General features: G+C 37.0%; 1 protein-coding gene across 3 annotated transcripts in view; it reads left to right on the top strand.

Moving 5' to 3' along the window:
- The first annotated feature begins 2,136 nt into the window (after nucleotides 1-2,136).
- The window catches only part of LOC134527805 (60S ribosome subunit biogenesis protein NIP7 homolog), a 57,567-nt gene continuing 47,649 nt past the window's right edge, over nucleotides 2,137-12,054 (top strand). For 2 of the 3 annotated variants that reach the window (XM_063360752.1, XM_063360753.1), the window contains exon 1: nucleotides 2,147-2,349. In XM_063360752.1, coding sequence (XP_063216822.1) covers nucleotides 2,294-2,349 — 56 coding nt within the window. In that variant the 5' untranslated portion in view covers nucleotides 2,147-2,293. Of the gene's footprint in view, nucleotides 2,350-12,054 lie in introns of all 3 variants that reach the window. The other variant, XM_063360754.1, reaches the window with a different exon arrangement.

The following is a 12,054-nucleotide window of genomic DNA, read 5'->3' on the forward strand; positions in this document are numbered from 1 at the left end:
AAATTGTTAAAACTAATTCTTAGAGAGTATCTGCAAATTAGGTAAATATTTATTATATAATGTACGAATTTAGAGCCACTTTCAATCTCTTGTTAATTAAATAATTTCCGAATAACGGAACTTTAGAAACTTTGGCGCGAGAGAACGCTGAGGCCTCCCCTCGCGCCAAGGCCAGACGCCAGTACCGAGTGACTCGCGGACCGGGGCGGACATGCGTCGCACGGGGAGACATCACCTTTTGTCTCCACTGAAATTCACTACTGGTAACTATAGTCATTAATTCAAATCTTTTTCGTTGCTTTAACCCTTGTGTGTACCCGGTCATTTTTACGGTGTAGGGCCTAACCCAGCCGCTTAAATATAAAGTCCCCGTTCGAAGCATTACGCGGGGCAGTTCAGCATACGGCACGGGCCGACTCCCGCCACCAATGACTTTTTGATAATCGTCGAGTGCACAGGCACCGGCAACAACGACACATAGGACTTGTAATTAATTCAACATCGAACTGCGGTCCACACAGGTGGACCCGGGTACCGCCGCTCTGGCAATTTTCGGGATTGGCTGCCTCCAATCGACCTCCCCCTTCACCTCGACTGGCGTGAGGGTTTAAGATTAGTGACGGCGCGTCAGAGCACCCAGTGTTAATTTAATGTAATTTCGTAGGGTAATTCAATGTGCATCGTGTAATGTAAACTGCAATTGTAACTGTTCGAACCAATTAAACGTCCACTCTGCACACTCCGTGCGCGACGTGTCACCGACAGTACAAAACCGAATCCGTGTGCGTTATTGTGTGAGTCTCCCTAACCCAGCCAGGAATCAGCATGTTATGCTGCACAGGGCCTGTAATGTGTTAGTAGCCAGGGACCCCTCCAACCGCAACCACCACCGACAGTCCTAGCAGGCCACGCAGGGGCATTCGCACCCAACGACCCAACTTTTGGTTAGACACAAAGCTAGCCTGGGGCCCTCCCGGATACACTTTCATTAAAAAACCAGCCTCCCCGCTAGGAACCACGCCCGGACTCGAACACGAGAAGCCGGACGACGGCAAACTTTAGATGGCATTTACTGTCAGTCCAAAACATTGTGATCGGTACACATCCCTGTCAGTGGTTTACTTGAATAGAAATGCCATACTCAGTCAGTCCCATAAGTGTACTGCCTCCTTGCATCCTCTGTTGTGCGGGTCGGAGAACTAAAAGAGCGGTTATTCCCCCTGCTTAAAAAGCACGTTCAACGATGCACATGGGGCTCCAGAAATAAGAAAAAGTTTTAAAGCAATACTTAAATAACTATGATGTTTACTGATCAGTTAAAGCAAGAAATTGTTGGAAGCTCGTGAAACTGTGTCTGACCTCACCAGTGGGCCATGTAGGAATGAGGAAATACGTACAAGGACACACCTCTTGCTTCATGGGAGCAGAAGAAGCATTAACAATATCACTTATTTAAAAGTGAGATGCTGCCTATCTGTATCGGAATGGCTGTAAAAGATCGCATAAATTACGCTTGAATTAATAACGATATCCATCTTGCTGATTATAGTCTTTAAAAATTTTTTTAAAAACACACCACTGGCAGCTGGCCATGCCACAGGGTGTACTTTTACAGCAGCAGACGGTGCTGGGATCTGAGCACATCGCTTACTGCCCAGAGCAGTACGACTTCAACTGTAATAAAGTTGTCAAGAGACAATATTTCATGATTTTCTCATCTTTATTACTGTATGATCTTCACCGTTTAAAAAAAAAATCAGATTTGCTACTAAACGAAAAATATTATTATGGTATAGAAAATATTGAAACCAATACGGTGACTTTAGGTAACTTGTTGCCTTTTAAGTTCAGGGAGTGGTTCTAAATATAAAATCTAAAGTGTTTATTAATAACTTTACTACTAACTAAAATAAAATGGATAATATTTTGGTCAAACATTTTAAATTAATACATAGTTTTAGAAGCACTGAGCATTATAAGTCAGTTTCATTCTACAAAATAAAAAAATTGAAAAATTGTTATATTTTATTTTTTTAATTTATATGGAATTTCATTCAAAAATCTATTACAGAAATCTTTAAATAACCATAAAAATGAATTTTAAAATATATTTGGAAGGAAGAAATTAGTTTTGTTCAATCTCTAAGTTGTTCCTTTTGTTAGAGAATGGCTGAATAAGGCTGAATACCATTGTGGTATCTATGCTGGAGACTTTGTAAACAAATTTACTTTTCTCGGCACGTGGAGTTAAATAACATATTCATTATTTAAGAATGCTTATTAAACAGTCGAAATGAAACAATTGTCTGAATCAAGGACTAAACTGGTTTTCGAAAAGTTATCGAAATAGTAAGTAGTACGTTGTAAATGGTGTTTTTTTAATAACTGCATTTTTTATCTAATATAATTTTGAGTCTTTGGGTAATAAATTAAATAGCTGAAAGTATAATATTGAAATGATTTTCATTTTAATCTATCTTACTCTAAGGCCCACCACGTCTTATTTCTCGGCCTTACACGCTAGTCCACGTGTGTTTGTTCGAAAACATTCTTGACCATTGTATTTGTTATAGACATTTTGTTACTATTCGAAAGTTCAGTTTTGAGGATTTCTCTGGGAAAATTTAAGTAAAAAATCGGTAAAATCTCGCGTCGTGGCTTTTCCGCTAATAAAATTCAAAAAGTACTTTTTTCGAACACTAAAGACGTTCCTCTATTTACCCTGAAAACAGCATTTTAAAATTCCTACTGGTTTCTGAAAAATCACCGTTTATAGATTACATTACAGTACCTGTGCATTGACGTGGCCGTCGCCATTTTTTGCTTTCCCGTGTGAAATCATGTTTTATGTTTTGGAAAACTTAGTCAAATATTGATAATGGTCGATTAGGTTAGGTTAGCTACATTTATAATATTTTAAAATATTTTTAATGGTTGCTTAGGAGTTACCAATTTATGATGTAGGTATCCTGACTTTATTACATTTCACTTAATGAAATAAAAAGATTTTCTTTCTTTTTCATTTGAGAGTTTTTATTGTCCGAAAGACGAAACAACCGAATCCAATCACTTTCAATATTTTTCTCACGCGTTCAGCTCATCTATCTAATTGTCGATAATTGCTTTTTGCTTGGGCGATGAAAATTAAGCAGAAAAAAATAACAAGCGTAGATTAAGTCCTTCAGTAAAAAGTTACTTGAAGTACACAACTAGCGAGGCCCCAAACCTGGCCGCACCTGGCGAAACACAGTCGCCACGAGCAAAAATGCCGACGAAGATGGTCACAATTTCTAATTAAATGGCCGAATGAAAATAAAAATGTTAGGTTAACTTAAAACTCGGCATGGCTCTGACCACCAACGTTAAATTTTCTATTCCACAATTCTCCTACATATTTGGCGAGAAGCCACCGAACGCGCCCTCGTGCAGCGATCGACAGACGACTGACGAGATAATGGCACTGGTTCCTCTAGGCAGGAAGGGCAGTCACATGACCTCACCGACCAATCACATACACTCTTCATTCACACTAACAATTACAAGCCAATCAGAACACAGAAAAACATATATACTGAAAACCATTTTCACACATAGAAACAGGGGTAAATATGTAGAGTAGCGATATATGCAAAAAAAAATGCTAAAAATCCGAAAATACTTTTATTCTATGCTCTTTCACTTCCTCTTTTCAAATCAACCGGCGGAGATAAGAAATTCCAAATACTTTAGGAGATATCTAATTTTTTTATTTTGAACATGTAGAGTAGCGGTATTTGCGAGAAAAAAAAAATTCTAAAAATCTGAAATTACTTTAATTATATGCTCTTTCACTTCCTCTTTTCATTAAAACCAGCGGAGATAAGAAAATCCAAATACTTTAGGAGATATCAAATTTTTTAATTCAGCAATACAACACCTGTACAACCATTCGAACGACGCCATTTTTGTTATTTTGCCGTGTGTTCGTGAATGCGTAATAAATATAATAGTCAATTAGGTCAGGTCAGTTACATTATTAATACTTTCAAACTAAGCGGACATAAAAAATAATGTGAATTAATTTTAATGGCTGTTTAGTTTTAAAATATTTATAATGTAACTGACCTGACCAAACAAACCGGGACAAAGGATGAACAGTACGAACTAAAATGGTCGATTAGGTCAGGTCAGTTACATTATGAATACTTTCAAATTAAGCGTACATTAAAAATAATATAATTTAATTTCAATGGTTCTGTAGTTTTAAAGTATTTATAATGTAACTGACCTGACCTAACAAACCCGGACAAATGATGAACATTAACAACTCACTTAAAATTGTTTTGTTACTTATTACTTGCGCAACAATATCCAAATAAAAAATAAGACTTTAAAATTAGAAACGTTAAAAGCCCACCTAAGTTGGAGGCGGGTACATTTCCTTTGCCATTATAAGGAAATGATGTCGTTCACCTACGTCACGATACCTCCGACGGAACATTAATAAATAAATAAATAAATAATCACATATTGGTTCATTTGAATACTGGCCAATCACGGAACTGTCACGTGACAAAATTGCCCAATCACGGAACTGTCATGTGACAAAATTGTCCAATAAGAAACATAATAGATACTCGTAAACAAGAAACAATGGTATTCGCAGCATGAATACGCAGGTATTGTGATGAAAATTAAAAAATTTGATATCTCCTAAAGTATTTGGAATTTATTATCTCCGCCGGTTGATTTGAAAAGAGGAAGTGAAAGAGCATAGAATAAAAGTATTTTTGGATTTTTAGCATTTTTTTTCGCATATACCGCGACTCTACATATTTACCGAAACAGGCGCAGGGTGTCCACATTCTGCAAAATCAGGGAAAGTCAGGGAAAAGTCAGGGAAGTTGAAGTTGGTCAGGGAATTCACTTTAGATCATGGGAAAGTCATGGAGATTCCCCAATGATAGCAATTTGAGGGGGAAATGTCATGCTCCAGTCTGCCATCACCCAGACTGTGAAAGCATTTTTTTTTCCAGGTCATGGTTTGAGACACAGTCGCACACAATGTAATGGTGTATGCAAGGTTTTGTTTGAATTTGAATTTTTCGTAATGCATTTGAGTATGATATTGTAATTTTATGAAAGTCTGCCCATGCAGTGGTAGGAACTTTACTGTGGTAAACTGTATATGCATGTATTTGTATCCTTGTCTTTCCCAGAAACTGTTAAATAATACAATGCAGACCTCTGCATGATAAAATTTTCGTATTTATTTGAATTGAAGATTACAAGAACTGAAATGCAAACAGACAACAAATATATTTTTTGTATATGATTGTGTACATATTTTTAATGTCAATGATTTGTTTTGGTGACGTGTTTCAGGTTTTGAAAAAGTGTGATCTAATAGTGAAAATAAAAACTGAACTGCTCCATCAGGTGGTGTAGACCTGGTTCTGTCAATTTTTGTGTCATTGCAACATTTTTCTATAGTTGAAGGAACCATGGCTAAGCAGTGTACATTTAATAAACAATGGTTAGATTACAAACAATCCAGAATTTGCCAGTTGGTTAGACTTAGTGCCTGGAGATTCTTCATTAGCTTATTGTAAAGTGTGCGTGAAATATTTCAAGCTTAGTAATATGGGGAGACAGTCTGTTCTTTCTCATGCTAAGGGACCAAAGCATGTGAAAAATGCTCAAAGTACATGTTTGCAACCCAAAATTTCGTTTTTCACCAAATCCGCTAGAACTGAGCAGTGTGAAGTGCCTTCATTTCCATCATGTAGCTCACATGCATCAAATCCATCTTCAACGTCAGACTCATCCTGTAGTAGTTCTTTAACTCCAGTCTTGCAGCAAACTAATGTGAAGTTTTTCACAGTGAATGATGATGATGTTACATCAGCAGTAATAATGTGGGCACTGGAAGTAGGTAGTTTCAGGGAAGATGTCTTTGAACGCTTGTGACAGAAGTGTATCTGTTTTCCGAAGAATGTTTCACGATAGCAAAATAGCTCAGAATTTCTCAATGAAGAAAACTAAAGCCTCGTATGTAATTAATCATGGATTAGCCCCTTATTTCAAAGATTGTTTGAAGTCTGACTTGAACTGCAGTGATTATGTAGTGTGTTTTGATGAATCACTTAATAAGGTGGTGCAGAGGGGTCAAATGGACATGTTTGTACGTTTTTGGGATGTCAACCAACAAAGAGTTTGCACACGTTATTGAAACAATGTTTTCTTAGGACGTGCAACTGCTGTACATCTGTTGGCAGGATTCTCTGAAGGCCTTTAGAAAACTTGTTGCAAGTTTCGATGGATGGGCCAAACGTAAATCATAGTTTTTATAAGAAACTTGAAAGTAAACTGAAAGATGACAATCCAGATGGAAAATCTCTCCTTGATATTGGCACCTGTGGCTTACATACAGTTAATGGAGCTGTGAAGACTGGTCATCAAACAGCTGGTTGGGATGTTAATTCCGTTCTGAGAGCCATGTATGTTTTTTCAAAGACAGTCCAGCACGGCGAGCAAAGTACATAGACATTACACAGAATAAAGACTTTCCCTTTAAGTTTACTTCTGTGAGGTGGCTAGAAAATGGAGCTTGTGTTGAACGAGCACTGAAAATATATGACAATGTTCAGAAATTTCTTGAAGAAGAATCACTTCCAGGAAATGATAATTACAAATGTCTCAAAAAAGCTATGGCTGACCCTCTTCTGAAAGTCAGTATGACAGCTTTCAAAAGTCTAATATCAGAGTGTGAACCTTTCTTGGTTCGGTTTCAAAGTCATAAACCTTTGGTGCCTTTCCTGTACACAGCACTTCAAGAACTTGTTAGGAATCTCCTAATGAGATTTGTCAAGCAAGAAGTAATTGCTGAAGCCAGTACAGCATTAACTGATGACTTTAGATTTGTCCGACAATGAAAATCTAATACCTGACAAGAAGAAACTTATGTTTAAAAATGAGTTTCAAAAATTTCTTGTCAGCATTGTAGAAAAGCTAAAATTGAAAAGCCCTCTGAAATCACATATTGTATGAGGATTAACTTGCTTCGGTCCAAAGGTTATTTTCTTCCAGTCAGGTTTGGGTTTGAAGAGAGTCGACACTGTTCTTGAAGAGTTACATGGTGCCAAAAGGATCTCGGAAAAGCTGGCTGATGGAGCCAAAAAGCAGTATGTTACTCTGACTGCAGAAGCTCAATCGGAGACATGGAAAAAGAGTTTCACAGATTTTGCCACTCACAACATTGATACTCTTGGACTAGATGAATTTTTTCATTCACTTATTGGCAATGACAAGAGGTTTGAGGATTTGTGGAAAGTCATGAAACTCTGTTTCATCTTGTCACATGGGAATGCTTCCGTGGAAAGTGGCTTATCAATAAACAAGTCTCTCCTTCTTGAAAATTTATTGGAAGAATTTCTAGTGGCTCAACGTATTATTTGTGATGCTGTGAAGAATATGGGTGGAACACAAGAGGTGACCATTACAAGAAGCATGCTTGTTTCTGTGCGAGCTTCAAGGTGAAGATACCAAGCATATTTGGAAAATAAAAATGAGTTGAATGCAGAAGAAGAGAAACAACGGCAAGGAAAAAGGATAATTGAGCAACAGCTTAGGGAGCTAGAAGAAAAGAAGAAAATCATGAAATTGGAGAGCGAGAAAGAAGACATCGAAATTGAATGCAAGAAAAACCTTCTTCAGAATATGAAAAATAACTAGAAGCTATCATTAATGTATCAAGTTCGTTAAATCAGTGTTTTAAAGACTAAAAACTACTAACTAATGACTATTGCTTATTCCATTTAAAATTAGTGTCCAATATCATTCAAACTACATACTATATTTAGTTTCATTGTTACTGTGTTTTGTTGCATTTTTATTGATTTTGTTGTTGCTTTCTAGCCTTTGTATTGATAATTTTTCAATTTTATAAATATAAATAAAAATTAAACTAAAAAAGAAATAAAGTGAAGAGAGAACTAGGCCAGCTATGGGGATGGTGGAGGCTGGATTTTCTTTATTTCGTTCAAAAATGGTGAAATAGGCAAGTTTCAAAAAAATCAATTGGTCAGGGAAATTTGAAATTTTTATCAGGGAAAAGTCAGGGAAATTTTATTGCAGATTTGTGTGGACACCCTGCAGGGGATTCACTTTCTCCTTCTCTCTCCAACACTGTGGGAGAGTAGTTCTCCAGTTCCCACGCAGTGACGAGATATCGTTACAGTCTCTCTCTTACTGGGGAATCACTGTTTCGTTCTCACTCGCACTTACAGGCCTCTTCTGCCTCTCTCTTTCTACACATCACCCCTGACACAATCCCTTGTTCTAGAATCATTATGCAACATCTGCATTCTAATAAAAATGTAATATATAATTATAATACAATATTCAAATTGAAATAAATAATAGAAAAAACTCATTACACATAATATTACGTAAATATAAGTAGCAAAACAAAGTTGAAAGGGTGACAGAAGAAACATGTATATTAAATAATTATAAATTCAGAATAAAATATACTGGCAACCTAACCCGTTCTTATTAACAATTTTACTAGGTAGTAGAAAAGGCATGTATACTGCAATGCTAGATAACCCCCCCCCCCCACTACTTTTTTATTAAATTTATAGAATTAAATCAAAAAGTACCAAAAAAGTTTAATTGTTTACATAAATTTATCTTTGAACAACATTATTTAAACTGAAAGCATTATCAATTTTTTTTATATCAATCTCAAAAAAAAAAGACCAAAAATATTATCCTTTACATATTTCCAAACAGTTGGCAACCTTGCATCATCTCATTTAGTATCAACAATAATCTGTAAAAGTTTCATAACCTCTTGCGTATGTGTGTGTACAATATAACAATGTTCATAATTTACAGTGGAATTCCTTCAATCTTGGCTTTTATACCATTTCATAAGCAAAACATAATAATACATAAGAAACATTTCAACAGAGTGGTGGGAGCGGCGAAGGGGGAAGGGACTCTCTGCCCTGAAGAACAAAATAGGCCTGTTTTCTGATACAAATTACATTTAAACCCTTGCTTCCCAGCTGCCTCGAAAACACAATAGCAAAACATTGCTGATAATGTTACTCCTTTAACCATCTTGCAATTAAACTCTGTAACATATCCTCTCTGATCTATAATGCACAACCCAAGTTTTTTCAACATTTGTAAAACCCTCATCATTTCAATTATTTGGGGCAAAAAATTCTTGAAACCAACTTATAAGCAATATGAATGTTAAATATATTTTTTATTCTGTGCCTTAAGATCCTTCTAATGCTACTTGAAAACAAACTGAAGTGTCAAATTCTCTGGTACCTTGATACATTACCTGTTTTATTTATTCTCTTCAACATTTACCTGGTTCTGAATGCCAACAATAATATCGACGACACATGAGGGGTGGGGTCGGCAAAGGAGAAGGGATTCGTCTTTGCAAAGGAAAAACATAGGTCACACTGCTGGAAAACATATTTAACGTTGACCTCCTTGCCGCCCAGACAACCTCGCAAAAAGAAAAACAACCATTAATTTTACAGCAAAATATTCTCCAGGGCTCAACATTGACATAGAAACATTTCAACATTCGAATGTATCATTCTATTATTACAAGACAACTACTCCAGCCTATAATCAGAATGGCCACCAAACCGGGAAAACGGGAAAAACCGGGAAAATGTCAGGAATTTGATAGGGCCCGGGTAAAACCGGGAAACTGTCTGGAATTTTACTTCTTTCCTGGGAAAATGCTGTGGTGTAAATGCCCACAACTTATATAAGACGTACATTGCGGCGTCTGATAATCACGCGGCAAATCTATACAGTGTCATGTTGACAGCGACTGTAGTGTTCCCAGGCGTGTCATGTTTCTTCTTTTCTCATAGTTGTAATACGTCACTAAGAGAGGGAGGGGGAATATGAACCGCACTACGGCGTGCAACACGGGGTGTTGTTCTAATTTGTTCTGTTCAGTACAAGTCTTCGAGCAATGTTTGTCTTATGCTGTGTAGTTTGTTAGGAAGCCATTGAGGCAATGTCTACTAGGTATTCCTGTCGTTATGAGTCTTGAGTTTCGATGGTCTACTGAGGATGCGAAAGACAGAACTTGTGCGAGATGCAAGGTATGCAATAAAAGTTTCAAGATTGATACAATGGGTTGGGGAGCATTTACAAGCCATGCCAAATCTAAGAATCACAATAGATTTATAAATAACCAATCAAGAAACCTGCAAGTTACAGAATTTTTTTTCTACTCAACCTGCTCAGGATGAAGCCAACGCTTCCTGTAACAAAGTTAAGTCCTACGTTTGCACTTCTATTACTTTAATTTATACTAGTAGCTTCCAACGGTTTAGCGGTGTTATAAACTACGTCTTGTAATCCATCGCTTATCAATTAACTGTCAAATATGTCCAGTAACTAACGACACTGCACTTTTTTTATGAATATTCGCAGCTGTGTGTTGAGGCCGGCCGATAAACCTTCCGCATTAACGTACCTTTAACGTCGGTAATGCTATGTTCGCTTAAAATTTGTAAAATAATAATACTAAATGTATAATAATTATGTACACCAGAACCCCGATTTCACGAACACCAGATTTAACAAAGCAGTGATTTTACGAATACATTCTCGGGAACCGTCAAAAAATTGGAAATTTTGACCTAAATGTAAAAATCAGAAAAAAAAATATTTTAAAAAAAACGCAATGAAAGATCATTAAAATCTTTTAATTTAAACACACATCGTATTTTTGTGTTGGCTTTAACACTTCCAATAATGTTCATGTAAGAATAACAAAAAAAAAAATATGGGACATTTCCTTTAGAAATATGGCAGCGGTAGTTTCCGCAACGCGAGTGGGCGCACACTAAGCTCGCCCTGCTGGCTGGCGGCAGCGGCTTCATGACGCCCTCCCCTCTGTAACATTCTTCAAGGCTAGCTCACCATCTAGTGTCCTCCCTTATAACACCCCAACTTCCCTCCCCTTTGAAAAACCTTCAGAGAAACTGCTCTTTTCACCCTCCTTTCGCCCGAAAATTTGGCTACTGTGAATAGGGTACTGAAGAGTTGAGGGAGGGGGGAGATGGTAGTAAATATTTTCAGACCCCTCCTTCCCCCCAACCCGCCAAAAAAAAGTATGTCAAAACATACCACTTTTCACACCAAGTTAGAGTCCAGTCATCTCTGGCAAGGAATTTACAAGCTTTCAAACTTAAATATTAATGTATTTTAATAGCAGTGGTCCTAGGAAAAGGGAAAATACAGAATAAAAGCATGTTGGACCTCCTGCGGTCACCAAACAAAGCATAAACACGGCCCAATGCGTGGTGCAACTGCTACATCGCTTCGTTATTGCTCAGGCGAGAGGCGAGACGTGGAATGTTAGAAGAAAAATAAATGCAGGGGAGACAAACGGCAGCCAGTGTGTTTCCTGCGTGGGGAATAAGTGGCGTAGCCCCTTTTTTTATGCTGGGTGAAGCGACCTTTTTCTATCAACCCACGGTAAAAGATAATTGCTTGAGCTGTCCAAATAAACATCTCTGCGACAGTTAAAACAAGACGCGGGCTAGTATCCGGTCGGTCGCTGTGTATATCTACTCGAAAAACATATCTCAATTCATGATAATAAGATTCCTTATAACTTACACGTATAGCCTGATGTTTTCAGCCTGATCCTTGCAAATTCTTTACCACGTTTTGAATGAAAACAACCACCAGCCGGCCAGTGTTGTGCCCTGTTTAATACGCACAAAATATACCAGATATATTTGGTTCCAAAAGTAAAAGCAAAAAAAAAAGACAAGCTGAAAAGAACCTCAGAGAACTTGAGGCAAAAAAGTCAAAATAATGATTATGCCTTAAAACAGACAGCTCTCATAGACGAAGAAATTTGAAACACAAAATAAGGTTAAGTTATGTGACAAATATATATTTAGTAAACTGTTATCTGTTTTTTTTTAGTTAGGTATGTATCACATTTTGTGCATTTTTGTTTTATATTTAGTACTATAAAGTTCCCGTGTTTTAAAATGTGTGCTTTGT

Source organism: Bacillus rossius, chromosome 1 (genome assembly GCF_032445375.1).
Source record: "Bacillus rossius redtenbacheri isolate Brsri chromosome 1, Brsri_v3, whole genome shotgun sequence".
In the NCBI taxonomy this organism is placed as follows: Eukaryota; Metazoa; Arthropoda; class Insecta; order Phasmatodea; family Bacillidae; genus Bacillus; species Bacillus rossius.